A 15866-nucleotide genomic window follows, 5' to 3' on the forward strand; every position below is an offset into this window, starting at 1 on the left:
TAGAGTCTCTAAATTGTACTTAAATGTATACTTAAATGCATTTTATTCAATTTCTGTTTTTGTTAAAATTTACCCCCCACCCCTATATCCACCCCTCACCCACATATTTGTAAAAAGAGTATTTCAAATACAAGAGACTTGTGCTTTGGCAAATGCACGCTTTTTTGATGTTATAATCACGATCTAAAATTTTCATGAAGATAGTACACCCACAAGAAAAGTTATCAAATAATTAACTTTTCATAGTAAGCGCACACTGTGTGCTTGTGTACGTGCATGTGTGTGTGATGTATGCGCGTGGGTGTGTGGCTGTGTCTTGTGTAAACAGAAAGACGCGAAAAATTATTGAAATAGTTATTGCTCGAAGGGTTCAGGGAATGTCGTAGTCGAGCAGTCTCGACTAGAGCTTTCTTACTTGTTTGCAAATGGAGTATGCCACACCTTTTGCAAGTCAAAGCTTGCGCAAAGAAATTCTTTCCTTATCTTTGGACTTTTAGAAATAAATTTTTTCTTTAAAATGTTATTTCCTATGTAATTTTGAAATTGTTGTGAATTATGAAATTGTAGTTTTTCTTCATTAAAACTCAACGTAACCCTAAGTCGACCTTTCGCAGCATACTTTCTTATCTGCTTAATCAAAGAATATTCAAATGCCATGACATTAAAATCTCGATTTCGCAAAAAATCAACATACGATCATTTCGCGGGAATGCGGCGATATATGTCCACTTTCCTCCTTCCCCTGTTACATACATTTCAACAAAACCATTATACCCTGATTTCCCATGGGGTCGGGGTATAAAAAGTAAAATATAAAAACCTTATTCACAGCAAAATTGTATTAATTAGTTAGCTATGATATATTAAATATTTATCATTCCTGAAAATATACATGACTTTTTTATCGTTTTAATATCTCGTAGGTATCACGAAAGCAAGATGGTCAACTATGACGCTCAAGGTGGATTTGTTGTTACTTCAGTTGCAGAAAATGAGCTTCCCAGTGAAAAAAATGGACAAAGTTATCAGACCAGCGCAAATGGTGGAAAAAGTAAATCTTTTCGCGAAGTTGCGAGCGGATCAATAGAAATTAATTCCAGTAACGCAAACGCAACTATTTATGAGGACATGGCTATTGTTACTACACCCGTGAATCCGTTTTCGACATTTCAAGTTCAACAATATAAATCCCCATATATTCCAAATTCATCAATGAGTGTGCTCACGATAAAAACTGTAACATTTCATCATGCTGGTAACTATACATGTGCACCATCAAATGCTCGACCGGCAAGCATTACAGTACATGTCTTAAGAGGTGAGTGTTAAAAATGATTCCAATCGTAGAAATAATTTAACCGAGTTTAATATTTAGGAGAGAAACCAGCTGCTATGCAACATGCAAACCGAAGTATTCTTGATGGGGAAAATTCGAACACCACCGTCAGCCTAACCATTTTAAAAGGAATTAATGGTACAAATAGTCTTATGATTACTGTACCATCACTATTTTTACCAGTTCTATGTCTATTAGCAAATTTCCCTTCCACGTTCCACTTACAAAAACATACCCCAATGATATTTTTCTTATTCGTGTTATCTAATTTTAATAGCTGAAACTGTTTACAAATAGATTTCTAACAATTAATTTTAGCAATTGTATTGATAAGAATTGTATATACATAAATTTAAACTTGCACTGTAATAATATTAAGATATATATACAGTGAGTAATATTAATATTCTTTTTTTTTTAATTTTTAACTTAAATCGCGCATAAAACATATAATATTAATTTAAATTAAAAGAATGTAAATGCTAAATTGGCTTACTTTTGGCCAGATCTGGATTATTTCCAATGACGATTACGGAAAAATTAGAGAACTGCAGATAGTGGAAAAGCTGGCTTATTTAGGAAGCGAAACTTATACTAGTGCTATCGGACCGGTATCGTTATAATTGATATTTTAGAATTTTACAAAAAACTCGATATTGTTTTCTTAGTATCGATATATCAAAAAAGGTTACTGTTTGCGTTAGTTTTGCCTGTGTAAGAGCACTTTTCTTAAACTTTAGAAAATTTTTATTGGTTTAATTTTATCACAATATAAAAGAAACGAGTAAGAACGCTTCAGTCGAGACTGTTCGACTACGAGATCCCCTCGAAGGGCTCAGCAACTGATATTTTAATAATTATTCGACATGCACACACGCACGCACACAGGCATACGCACGATCGCATGAACACACACACACACGCACGCACGCACGCATACACAGGCAAACACACACACATACACATACACACACACACACGCATACACACACAAACGCATACACACACACATACTCAAACACACACACATACATAAACACATACACACACAAGCACCCACACATAAACACGCATGGGCTGCAGTGTGCGCTTACTATGAGAACTTTATTGTTTGATAACTTTTCGATTATGATTACAACATGGATATGCATGTGTTTGCCAAAGCACAAGTCTCTAGTATTTGAAATACGCTTTTTATAAATTTTAACAAAAACCGAAATTGCATAAAAGCATACATTAAAAATTTGGAGACTAGCAATAAAGGTGTAGGAGATATAATTTTATAACTGGTTTTCGATAAGATTTTTTATCGATAAAAAGATCGGGATGAGTTATCGATTTTTAATAATAAACTTGATATGCGCGCTGTAATTACGGACATTTAAAAAAAATTTAAGTCTCTAGCTCTTCTGAAATCGACGCGTTCATACATACGGACAGACGGACGGACAGGGCCAAATCAACTCAGCTCGTCGCCCTGATCAAGAATATATATACTTTGTGGGGTCTGCCACGCCTCCTTCTGCCTGTTACATACATTTCAACAAAAACATTATACCCTGATTTCCCATTGAAAATGCGATCAGGATATAATGATACCTTGGACTTATTTATTCAAGTCTTAGCTTAAATACATAATGTTTACATTTACATATTAGTGCTGTAAAACTATCGATTAAACTATCGATATATCGAATATTTATATTTCTGCGTCCATATCGATTGTTTTTTATACTTTCGATAGAGATGATATCGTGCGTAGCACATCAACACTGACCAGAGAACACATAGACTAGACATGTAGAACAATCTTTTTCAACACCGAAAAAATGCGCTGAGCGGACCGGACAACTTCGTATTTGGTCGGCTCGGTCTTCTGAGGCTCAAGCAGTGAAAATAAGGCAAGACAAAATCAGTGTGCTGCGACTGCTGCCACGAATTGCACGCATTACTAAATGAAGGACGGCTATGCGCTCTTTTTCCCTTGCTCACTCTCTCCCTCTCTTTATGCTCTCTCTCTATAGTCTCTCGAATGGCAGCAGCGCACAAAAATTGAATATTGTTCGCGACGATCCCAGCTCTTTCCTCTTGAGTGAAGGGTATACCGAAATCATAAAAGCATTTGTCACGTTCATGCAAACAAAATGTAAGCGTTTCGATGGTTATTCGTGGGAAGGGTATGAAAGCGTTGATACGCATAAAGAATATGATTTCGCGACGGGCAAGTACACACACACTTGTAGTCCCTTGCTACATGTATGAGCATTTGTGACCTGCGTGCGTTACTCTTGCTGCTTGTAGCAATTTTAAAGCCCAGCATTTGCATTTGGTCGGTCTTACGGACTGTCATAACCACTTTAAACAGATGTACTATGTATGAACATACATACATATGTACATAAGTACATTTATATATTATTATTGCTAATCATGTTTATAAATGAGTTTATATCCGTAAATAATTATATATAATTAACATTTTATACACATTTTTAACCGAAAAAATTATCGTAAAACACTACTAACTTTATTAAATGCTTTGCAATATATGAAATACACATGTCATATTATACTCAAGCTTTACTCATTATTGTCAAAAATTTCTAATTAAGTCATAATGGCCCATTTGATAGTCACCCTACGATTCAAATCATACAAAATTTACAAACTACTAAATCCGGAGACAATTAGCTTGCCATCCCATACAAGCATACACACTCACTGCTCACTTCACAAGGCAGACCAACGGCAACTTTTGGGCTGATAATAGACGAAAATACTGAGAAAGAATTAAGTTTCGCGACGCACGCACACAAAAGCACATACACGTAGCAAGGATGTAAATGTGTGTGTACATGCTCGTCGCGAAAATGTATTCTTTCTGTGCAGAACAGGCTGTGCAAATTGTAAAGCCCAAAATTTGCCGTTGGTCTGCCTTGTGAAGTGAGCACATGCATACATACATTTGTGTATGTGTATGCTTGTATGGGATGGCAAGCTAATTGTCTCTGGATTTAGTAGTTTGTAAATTTTGTATGATTTGAATCGTAGGGTGACTATCAAATGGGCCATTATGACTTAATTAGAAATTTTTGACAATAATGAGTAAAGCTTGAGTATAATATGACATGTGTATTTCATATATTGCAAAGCATTTAATAAAGTTAGTAGTGTTTTACGATAATTTTTTCGGTTAAAAATGTGTATAAAATAATGTTAATTATATATAATTATTTACGGATATAAACTCATTTATAAACATGATTAGCAATAATAATATATAAATGTACTTATGTACATATGTATGTATGTTCATACATAGTACATCTGTTTAAAGTGGTTATGACAGTCCGTAAGACCGACCAAATGCAAATGCTGGGCTTTAAAATTGCTACAAGCAGCAAGAGTAACGCACGCAGGTCACAAATGCTCATACATGTAGCAAGAGACTACAAGTGTGTGTGTACTTGCCCGTCGCGAAATAATATTGTTTATGCGTATCAACGCTTTCATACCCTTCCCACGAATAACCATCGAAACGCTTACATTTTGTTTGCATGAGCGTGACAAATGCTTTTATGATTTCGGTATACCCTTCACTCAAGAGGAAAGAGCTGGGATCGTCGCGAACAATATTCAATTTCTGTGCGCTGCTGCTATTTGAGAGACCATATAGAGAGCGAGAGAGAGAGCATAAAAAGAGGGAGAGAGTGAGTAAGGGAAAAAGAGCGCATAGCCATGCTTCATTTAGTAATGCGTGCAATTCGTGGCAGCAGTCGCAGCACACTGATTTTGTCTTGCCTTATTTTCACTGCTTGAGCCTCAGAAGACCGAGCCGACCAAATACGAAGTTGTCCGGTCCGCTCAGCGCATTTTTTCGGTGTTGAAAAAGTTTGTTCTACATGTCTAGTCTATGTGTTCTCTGGTCAGTGACATCAATTACTTTGGTGCAACTTCCCAAGTCGGCGGCTCTTTTTGGTAAGAAATACATTTATAAGAAGCAATTAAGTATAAAAATAAGTATTTATTTGTAGGTAAATTTTCGTTGGTGCTGGTGGCTGGACAGATTATCACGGAACGACGAGCTGCCTTAAAAGCTAAGCATGTGGAGATGCTTGTCTTTCTTAATCATAACTCTTGGATCTTGGCAGAAGAATAAAAGCCATGCATTTAATTTTAATTTTATCTAAATTTTTTTTTGGTATAGTCCATGAAGGATCTCATTATTGTTTATTAAAATTTTTATTTTTATTTTTAAATATGCATTTACAATGGAGGACAAAAGTATTTTGACAACGCATTGCAAAAACTTTAACCGCTTATTTCTGCATGCTGAGAGTGGTAACGGTACCCATTATATTTTTTAGAGAGAGCAAACATACTAGGCTTTAAGTGACCAAAATATTGCAGTGATAACATAACTCATTATTTTTCGATAATTATTTGCATGGCGGATTATCATTATTTGGGTGGACAAAAGTATTTTGACATTCCCTTTCAAATTCATTTTCGGTAATTTGCTTTGATTCAAAAATACAAGTTATTTTTGGTTTTTTAAGTTATTTTTGGTGTCCTCTTTAATAATAGCCATTATTTGATCATAGTTTTCGGTAAGTTATGGGCAAACAACGTGGTTAAGTGAAATCTTTAAAAAATCAATCGGTCACAAAGAATAATGCAGGTATTTCCGTGGAAATGCTTACAAGTTTATAAAATGCACCTCTATGATCAATTTACTACGAAATTAGCAAAAAATAGAAAACTGATTCACTCAAACAAAAAGGCCAGATCGGGAAAATCATTCCAAAAAACCTGTAGAAGGCCGCATCATAATGACAAATCTTAAAGAAAATGTGCGGATTTTCCTAAAAGTCATGTCGATCACACTCAAAAATAATCATAAATTATCAATAAGCACAAAAACTATCACAAGTCGGCGAAAGAAGGCCAATTTTTCTACGTTATAGATCTTCCAATACTCTTAATATCAGTATAAAATAAACTAAAAAGGTATCGATTTGCTAAAATCTTCATAGGCAAGCCGCAATTCTTCTGGGGAAAAGTATTATGGATGGACGATAGTTCCTTTGGGTATCCTGGATAAAAAAAGCGATTTATAACAGGTTACCAAAGAATATTCGCAAAAAAAGAGGCATATGTACCCACGTGCTGAAGAATCGGTAATCAAGGTCCATATTATAACTGAATTTTCTGGGAATATTGAAGTCAATACATATGATTGGCCACCTCAGCGCTCTGATCTCAATATTATAGAGAATGTGTAGGCTTACGCAAAAGTAAAACGTAGCTTAGACTTAGCAAGAACGCCCCAGGAGACGGATTGCTGAGGTTTGTGGACTTTAGCAGGATTTTTCAATAGAAACATTACAAAATTTGGTTAAATCGATCCCTAAACGCTTGCAGATATTAAAGGAGGGTTTAATTCTTAATAATATTTTAGTTACTATTACCATTGTCAAGTTTTTGTCTCACTTTATTTAATAAATATGAATGTCAAAATACTTTTGTCCACCCAACTAATGATAATCCGCCATGCAAATAATTATCGAAAAATAATGAGTTATGTTATCACTGCAATATTTTTGTCACTTAAAGCCTAGTATGTTTGCTCTCTCTAAAAAATATAATGGGTACCGTTACCACTCTCAGCACGCAGAAATAAGCGGTTAAAGTTTTTGCAATGCGTTGTCAAAATACTTTTGTCCTCCATTGTATTTTTTGTTTTTGAACTTGAAAATATTTTCGATAGTAGTATCGATGCTATTGAATAATTGTTGTAAAACCATGGAAACTATTGAATGTTACAACCATCGATAGTTTTACAGCTCTAATACATATAAAGAGTTCGGTCGCTAGATGCAGCGGCAGAACGGAAGTATATACCACGTCATACATAAGAGACCGATCGTGTTGTGTTATATAAACACAGCGACTAAGTGTCACTATGTCGATGAGCGTAATTTTCAGTCGACTGTTTCCAATTTTCTTTTAAAATTTGTTAAATAGTACTCTTAATCTATAATATCATATAAAAGATCAATATTTCCTACTCCCTTGGTTGAAATAAAGCCGCAAACTCAGACAGGATCGTTACCTTGTTTTACGGTTGGCCTCAAATATAGTGTTTTCAGCTCTATATGCACTTTACGGCGCACCATGGTCGTCACAGTACTCCCGAACAATTTGGACTTGCTTTCTTCAAGAAATATTACGTCATCCTACTAAGCCACTTTGGTGTAATCTGTGATGAATAATAACCTCCACTCTCGGCTACAATCAGTTAACAATTATCTTTTCATAGTAATTACGCCGTTGTACCCATTTTTCTTTTATGACGCGTCGAATTTTTAACTTCCATGTCATAGCAATAGTAAGTTCAGCACTTTATTCTGGGGCATTTAGTCAAAGATTGTCTTTTATTTTCCTGACAATATAGCTTTCGTCATGGAGATTCCGGCATTTTAGTTGTCCAGTTTGCTTGAATGAGGTGATCCTTGCCCCATTTCTGATACTTTGGACGGCGTAGCTCTCAGCATAAGGCTAAATTTTCTGGATTCGAGCAGTTTTTCTCTTTTCTTGGCCCAGAAATCTAGATGGAGCACCAGTTTTTGTTGCTCCAAAGATGAATCTGATCCTTTGGTGATAAAAAATGTTTGTGACAGTATGCTTTTTGTTGAAGATTGGATGAAAAGAAACACGTTTGGTTGTTATAGTGAGACTGTGTTTATTATCCTTGTCAATAGCTAAAACTGATAGCGTTGCCCCTAATAATAGCCTGACCAACACTCTCTCTCAATTCGTATATTTAAATTAAGCCGAGTAACGCATTGAATTTTATATGCTTACTTTTGGTTAAAATATCGCCAATAATTTTACTTGATGGACAATAGGATAATTCGATTAACCTATTTTCATAACAATTCCGTATATGATGTTTGCTTCGCGCATAATACAGTTGGTTCTTTACAAGATTTTGCTGAAATATGATTTCATTTCGCTTACTAGTTTACTTAAATAAATCGCCTGCTTTTCAGCATCGGCGAGCGTCATTTATTCTATCTCAGTACTGATTAGCGCCACCGATGTCTATTTGTTTGAGGTCCAAGGAAAACTCTAACTTCCCCACATGAAGGCATATCCTGTGAAAGTAGTGTCTCCTTCCTAATCTGCATCTGCATAGCCAGCAATCTGTTCTTCGGTCTTCTCTTAGACTAGCAATAGATCTGCTGTGGTGGGCAGATACCTCAGGACTTGCTTTGCTTCTTCAAGATGTTCGCTGACCACTGAATGTAAGATGTCTGGCTGTGTGCATAGCGTAATAATCATTTGCGAGCCAATCACAGACTGATACTCTGTGATATCAAAGCACTTACACGACTCTCTCTTACAGTTTACTTGGAAGTTAGCTTCCAAAGGTGCTAGCCAGTGCGGTGGTTGGACATGCCCATCTCATAGAGCAGACTCACTATATGCTTTGGCTCACACGACCTCACCTAGGCTTAAACATGCCTGTAGCATATTATCCACGTATACCGCAATCAGGTTTATCGTCTGGTCACCTCTCTCGGTTGACTCAGGTACGCTATCCTCGATGAAATATAAGTAGATGCTCATCTTTACGTCATGCCTTTGACAGTCCGACCATAATATACTTTTTTCCTGTCTCCTTGAATTTCTTCTTTGGACGGACGGACGGACAGACAGAAAGTTTCATTAAATTTATGTAAGTCAATTATCAAAATGTTTGTCAATTAACAAAATGTTTGGCCAATTAACAATCGAACGTGCACCAGCTATTACAGTTTTCCTATACGTGTGCACACATACATTCAAACTTATTCTAGCATATTATTAGAATCGCATTGCGATTGTTATGCTACAGTTTCCAACAGTTGGTTTAGCTTAGATTTTCTAGATGGCGCTGCAGCAGTGAATCTATTTCAGTTTGCCATCAGTTTTTCAAAAAGTGAAGTGGCGTTGTGACTAGCAGCGCGACGCTCGATAAAGGAGTCTTAGGTTTTTATTTTAATTATTGAAAATATTTAATTTTCCCAATTGCAACTAGTGAGACCGCGTCATGTCAATTGTTTTTGAAATACATACTATGTATGTATGTATGTATATACTAGATAAATTAGAAGTAATCGTAATTAAAATGAAAACTATATATAAAGTGTATTTATATATATTTAAGGAAGATAAGCATTACTGCAGACGCAGAGATAAGCGAGGCTGACAAAGAGAACAAATATAATAAATGGGCTTTATCAGCGGGCCGTCTAAATTTTAGGGGGCTAAGCATTGAATTTCAGAAAAACGGTGTTCGATTTAACAGTTCGCAATAAACACACATATGGATGTATATACATACAGTGGGTCAAAAAAGTATTGGCACACTTGAAAAATCGAACTTCTAAAAGATCTGTAACTTTTTTTTGAACACATATAAATTAAAAACGGCATTTATTAAATCCATGTTTTCTAATAATATTTAACAAAAAAAAAAATTAAATTTCTTGTGCAAGTGAACCAAACAAGAAATTTAATTTTTTTTTTGTTAAATATTATTAGAAAACATGGATTTAATAAATGCCGTTTTTAATTTATGTGTTCAAAAAAAAGTTACAGCTCTTAGAAGTTCGATTTTTCAAGTGTGCCAATACTTTTTTGGCCCACTGTATGTTGAGTGACATAGAAGCTTAGCCGAAAACGGGTTGAGTGAAAGAGTGCGCTCGTACATGACTCAAGGCAGAATATTCAGCCTAGCAAAAAAAAAATTGAAGAAGTGGGAGTGTGGCTGTGAATACATGAGCTGATAGGATTGCATACCGACACAAAAATGATCATACATGTAGCAGGAGACTGTAGTGTTTGTCGCGAACAGATTTCAATTTTCCTGCGCAATCGCTTGTGCGCTCATAGAGGGAGAGATCATAGGGAAACAGAAAGAGTAAGTGATAGAGAGTATAGCATATCAAAACGTGATCTTGTACATATATTTCAGCTCTCATAGCGCACCGAGCATATACGAAGTAGAAAATGCTTGCAAAAACTTGAGTAATTCGACGCCTTTACGTTTTGGCATATTTTTCATTCCGTTTTAAAGCTTCATTTATTCTCGCTCATTTTATTGAGGGCCGTAAGATTTGACTTCTTGAGCTCACTAAAATGTAAACTTATCGTGTTTTTTACTTTTGTCAATTAACATACATAGCTTTTTTGTTCAGAGTGACAATAATAGGCATTGTTTAAATCTTTATAATTAATACATACATATGTATGTGTCGGGTCTTCAGTAATATTTGAATGAATTTTCCAAATTCGCTATTTCATCATCTGATGACTCGGCGACGCGTTTGTAACGGCACTTCCCACCGATTTGTTTCTAGCGCTGGAGCATCGTGAATTACGTGTAAGTGCGTTCATCTCTACTATTGCAGCTCAACTGATCTCGAGCCGTCTTCAGAAGATCTGGCGATTCTAATCGTTACCACTTCCAAACACTGCGGGCACGGACTACTCTCAGCAATTATTTGCACACGTTCCCAAATGAAGTACGGTTATGCGCTCTTTTTTTACCTTACTTTCTCTCTCCTTCTCTTTATGCTCTCTCAAATAGCAGCAGCGCACAAAAATTGAAAATTGTTCGTGACGATCTCAGCTCATTCCTTTTGTTGAACAGTATACCAGTAAAACGTTTGTCACGCTCATACAAAATGTTAGCGTTTTCATCATTATTTCTAGGAAGGAATAAAAGCGTTGAGATGCATAAAGAATATGTTTTGGCGACGTGCACACATACACAATTTCAGCACCTCGCTACATGTATGAGCATTTGTGTGCCTGTGCAAATTGTAATGAACAAAACGTACTAGAACCATCTAACGGTAACCTGAATGTAAAATTATTAGGCTTCCGCTTCAAAAATGTGAAAATTACAGGGTATTTTTCGATATACCAGGCCCCTATGGTCTCTAAAATCATCACTCTCAGCATCGCAAAAATTTGATAGTGTTGATGCGCATAAAAAATATGATTTCGCGACATGCAAACTCACACTCTTGCAGTCTCTTGACACATGTATTAGCATTTGCTGCCTGTGCCACTTGGTGCCTGGCTCTGTGCTCATTCTATGCTTTCAAATAAATATGCATGTATGTATGTATGTACATATGTATACAAAAATATACATACATACATATGTATGTACGTATACTATCTATCAACAATTGGCACACTGAAAAGAAATGTAATTTTTTAGTTCTGATGCATTTTTTATACCCTGAACCCATTTTCAATGGGAAATCAGGGTATAATGGTTTTGTTGAAATGTATGTAACAGGCAGAAGGAGGCGTGGCAGACCCCACAAAGTATGTATATTCTTGATCAGGGCGACGAGCTGAGTTGATTTGGCCCTGTCCGTCTGTCCGTCCGTCCGTCTGTCCGTATGTTTGAACGCGTCGATTTCCGAAGATATAAGAGCTAGAGACTTCAAATTCATCATTATCATTAAAAATCAATAACTCATCCCGATCTGTTTTTATCGATTAAAAACCTTATCGAAAACCAGTTATAAAATTTTATCTTCTACACCTTTATTGCTAGAGTCTCCAAATTTTTAATGTATGCTCATATGCAATTTATACAATTTCGGTTTTTGTTAAAATTTACCCCCCCACCCTTATATTCACCCCCTCACCATCACTTTTGTAAAAGGCGTATTTCAAATACTAGAGACTTGTGCTTTGGCAAATACATGCATATTCATGTTATAATCATAATCTGAAAGTTTCATGAAGATCGTATGTCCACAAGAAAAGTTATTCAACAATTAAGTTCTCATAGTAAGCGCACACTGCGCCCATGCGTGTTTATGCTTGTGTGTGTATGTGTTTGTGTCTGTGTGTATAAATGTTTGTGTATGCGTGTGTGTGTGTGTGTGCGCGTGTGTGTGTGCGCCTGTTTCTTGTGTTAGCTGAAGGACGCGAAAAATGATTGAAATAGCTATTACTCCAAGGGTTCAGGGGATCTCGTAGTCGAGCAGTCTCGACTAGAGCTTTCTTACTTGTTTAATAAGTTATTTTTAAAGAATTATTGACACGTCACCATTTCCGTGAACAATGTGGGTCCCTGCTCGAGCGCCAGTTAAGCACTCCCACACTAGAGTACTAGTGATTGGGGACGCTGTGTTGGGTTCTTGTGAAAATATAACAACTTGGTGTTCAATGAAATAATATATTTTATATAATTTGGAACAATAGGTCTAAACTCTCTCTAGTCCGAATATAAACTGAACTAAATCTGTTCTACTGGTTAGGTTCTCCCCTTGAATATCTGACTGGACTCTCCAGCCTCCTTAGATTTTCGAAAGTCTTAACTTATATATATACGTATATATGTATGTATATTTCTTTATTAATTTATTTATTTGTATATATCATACATAGCTACGATTGAAAATGGACATTTGTTGGCCATTTTAAAGCTGATGTGCCGATGTAGATGTGGAATTATTTTAATTAGTAGACACATATAATATAGATTTGCTCCGAAAGGATATTTATCGTGTTTATTCAGTTGAAAAATGCGTCTATTGGAGTATTAAAACTGTGATATAATTTAACGCGCTGAAAAAAACAAATATGTCATTTAATTTGTAATTTAATTTTACTTTACTTTAATAAATTTTTAGTGTATTCAACTATGGAGTTTGAGGTATTTGACCATGGTAATAATTTAATATAATTTAAGTGTTACTATAAGTCTAAATAACTAAAAAAATGGCGAACTTGGTACATTCATATAAAGGGTGTACATGCGATAGACTTTAAGGATATTCTAATTGAATCAATGTTGAAAATGTCCCAAAAATAAAAATTTTGTTGACAAAAATGTATGTTATTATCATTATTTCTTATAACATATGCATATGTACATTAGACGTCTGCATGAATGGCAAAAAAAGCACATTCAAATGTACAATGTCATCATTGAATTGAGTGAATATTTGTACAAAACGAAATGAGAATGAGTGAGTGACTGAAGTCGTGTTTCTCTCGGTTGCACAAAAATATACCCGAAAAGAAACGAAGTGAGTGAGTGAGCAGCAGAAGCTATTAAATGTTGTATATTGAATACATTCGAATATTGTAAGCTGTTTTCTGCTGTGTGTGTTCTCTGTTAAAAGAAAGAGGAAAAAATAAAGAAATATGTGTGCAATGTATTTTTATACCCTGAAATGGGAAATCAGGGTATAATGGTTTTGTTGAAATGTATGTAACAGGCAGAAGGAGGCGTGGCAGACCCCACAAAGTATATATATTCTTGATCAGGGCGACGAGCTGAGTTGATTTGGCCCTGTCCGTCTGTCTGTCCGTCTGTCCGTATGTATGAACGCGTCGATTTCCGAAGATATAAGAGCTAGAGACTTCAAATTTTTTTTAAAATGTCCGTAATTACAGCGCGCATATCAAGTTTATCATTAAAAATCGATAACTCATCCCGATATTTTTTTATCGATAAAAAACCTTATCGAAAACCAGTTATAAAATTATATCTCCTACACCTTTATTGCTAAAGTCTTCAAATTTTGTATGTATGCTTATATGCAATTTATGCAATTTCGGTTTTTTTAAATTTTAAATTGCGGGACGGCCGTAAAGCATTGCTTCGCAAGCACTATGCGCTACCTTAGCCTGGGACAGCTCGTCTTCTCAGTCGCTCGACTCTGCGGAGCTCCATCATCACCGTGGCCGCGAAGGTGCTTGTTAGTTCCCAAGCTTCCTCCGATTCCAGCATAGCGTTGACTAAGTTGTCCGCTCTGATGGAGCGGCCCACTGCCTCTTCCAGACGACGCCTCTCCTCCAGGAACCGTCCACATTCGAAAAGAATGTGGTTGGCGTCTTCCACATGCCCTCGCTCGCACCAGGGGCACTCGTCAGATTCCTCGTGGCCAAAGCGCTTCAAATAGCTACGAAAGCATCCATGACCCGAGAGGATCTGCGTAAGGTAGAAGTTAACCTCGCCATGTTTGCGGTTTACCCATGGTTCAAGCTCCGGGATGAGCTTGTGCGTCCACCGCCCTTTAGCTGAGCTATTCCACCTTCTTTGCCATCGTGCGATGCTGTCCACCAAAAGCTGGCCGAAGCGATTTGATAGCCTCAATGGGGAGTGAGCTATCCTTCAACTCCACCCTAATTGCCTCCAAGATCTCCTCTTTGGTCGCTAACTCATCTGGATCGTGAATCTCAACTTGAGCCGATTCGGTAAGTGTTTTAACTACCGCTCGGTCTCCCAAGGCCTTGCCTACAGCTTCGTGCAGAGCCTCAGCGCTATGCTCCGGCATCCTACTCAGTTGCAATAAAAGGTTCCCCTTAGCTGTCTTCCTAATGCCTTGAACGTCGCTGCTCAGATGCTTCAAATTTGGGTCGCTTTTAACTACACGAAGCATGTCCGCATAGCTGCAACCCCCTACGCCTGAAATCGCAATCGCGTCAGTCCTGGGACGTTTTTGCATAGGCTTTCGCCCTTTAACGACTGTCCAGCTGCTCTGGTTTGTCTGTCGAGCGGCCTGGTTTGAAGTTTCAGCTGCAGCCCGTAGAGCCATTGGTTCTTTTTGGTTCGCTGCACTTCTATTGGGCCTCGGCTTTTTTGAGGGAGTTTTCCTCTGTTCGGAGGCAACTTCCCTCGACCGCTTGGGAGTATTGCTACCTACTGTAGCACTAATGCTCGCTGCCTTAACGTTTTCGCCTACTTTTTTGAGTGGCGTGGTCTGCACCTCACAGTTTTTAACCGAACGGTTGCAGAACGCTTCGGCCGTCTTGTGAAGGCTGACCAGCCTAGCCAGCTCCTCTCTCATTAAGGCATTTATATGCCGCTGACCCCCAAATAAGGCAGACAAACCCTCTAGTGTAGCTCCTATCTGAGCTAACGCTTCTTTTAGTGACTTGGGTGCCTGGCACTCAGCCACTGGAGCCTGGTTAGAAGTCGACGGCTGCGCCAACGCCTTCTGTTGTTGCTGCGGCGATCGCTGCAACGAGGAACGACGCGCAAAAGCTTGCAGCTCGTCCTCCAACATGGCATCCATTTCTGCTCCGACTACCACGGCGTGAAGCCTGTAGTGGGCAATGGCTACTAAAATAATCTGAGTTTACAACCCGCAGTAACTTAAACTCAACTTGACTACAGCGAGAGCCCGAAAGTATGCACTACTTTTAATAATTGCTACTTCACTCCAGCAGCTAGGTTGCTGTCTTTGCTAAGGCTTAGCAACTCACCAACGTTAGTGAGCAGCTGATTGCCCGATGCAATTTCCAGCACTACTAACAGCTGTTAGAGTGAATGCACCTGATTTTTATTATTGCGCAAGTGTGACGCCTAAAGAACAAAATTTACGCGCCCACAAAAGACAAGGAAAGGAAGAAGCCCTGACGCCAAAACAATGACGCTATCGCCCCCCCTCTCTTGCACCACCGAATTATACCGCTTGGGAATTCCACGAACCGCCGC

At 37.4% G+C, this 15866-nt stretch overlaps 1 protein-coding gene and 2 long non-coding RNA genes across 11 annotated transcripts in view; 1 reads left to right on the top strand and 2 right to left on the bottom strand.

Moving 5' to 3' along the window:
• The window catches only part of LOC6578211, a 75412-nt gene extending 73672 nt beyond the window's left edge, over positions 1-1740 (top strand). For all 8 annotated transcript variants that reach the window (XM_032728430.2, XM_032728433.2, XM_032728434.2 and 5 more), the window contains 2 exons: positions 924-1318; positions 1376-1740. In XM_032728430.2, coding sequence (XP_032584321.1) covers positions 924-1318; positions 1376-1617 — 637 coding nt within the window. In that variant the 3' untranslated portion in view covers positions 1618-1740. The remainder of the gene's footprint in view (positions 1-923; positions 1319-1375) is intronic.
• Positions 1-9427, bottom strand: part of LOC122757635 — a 19261-nt gene extending 9834 nt beyond the window's left edge. Inside the window, exon 1 of one of the 2 annotated variants that reach the window (XR_006357734.1) lies at positions 7452-9427. This is a non-coding gene — a long non-coding RNA (uncharacterized LOC122757635). Of the gene's footprint in view, positions 1-1832; positions 2055-7451 lie in introns of those variants that run through there. The other variant, XR_006357733.1, reaches the window with a different exon arrangement.
• Positions 9428-9803: 376 nt separating this feature from the next.
• On the bottom strand, positions 9804-12588 carry LOC122757644. The gene is made up of 2 exons (XR_006357742.1): positions 12424-12588; positions 9804-11097 (listed from the first exon to the last, which is right to left on the bottom strand). It is a non-coding gene; the product is annotated as an uncharacterized LOC122757644 (long non-coding RNA).
• Between the last annotated feature and the right edge of the window lie 3278 nt (positions 12589-15866).

Source organism: Drosophila mojavensis, unplaced genomic scaffold (genome assembly GCF_018153725.1).
Source record: "Drosophila mojavensis isolate 15081-1352.22 unplaced genomic scaffold, ASM1815372v1 contig_108, whole genome shotgun sequence".
Lineage (NCBI taxonomy): Eukaryota > Metazoa > Arthropoda > Insecta > Diptera > Drosophilidae > Drosophila > Drosophila mojavensis.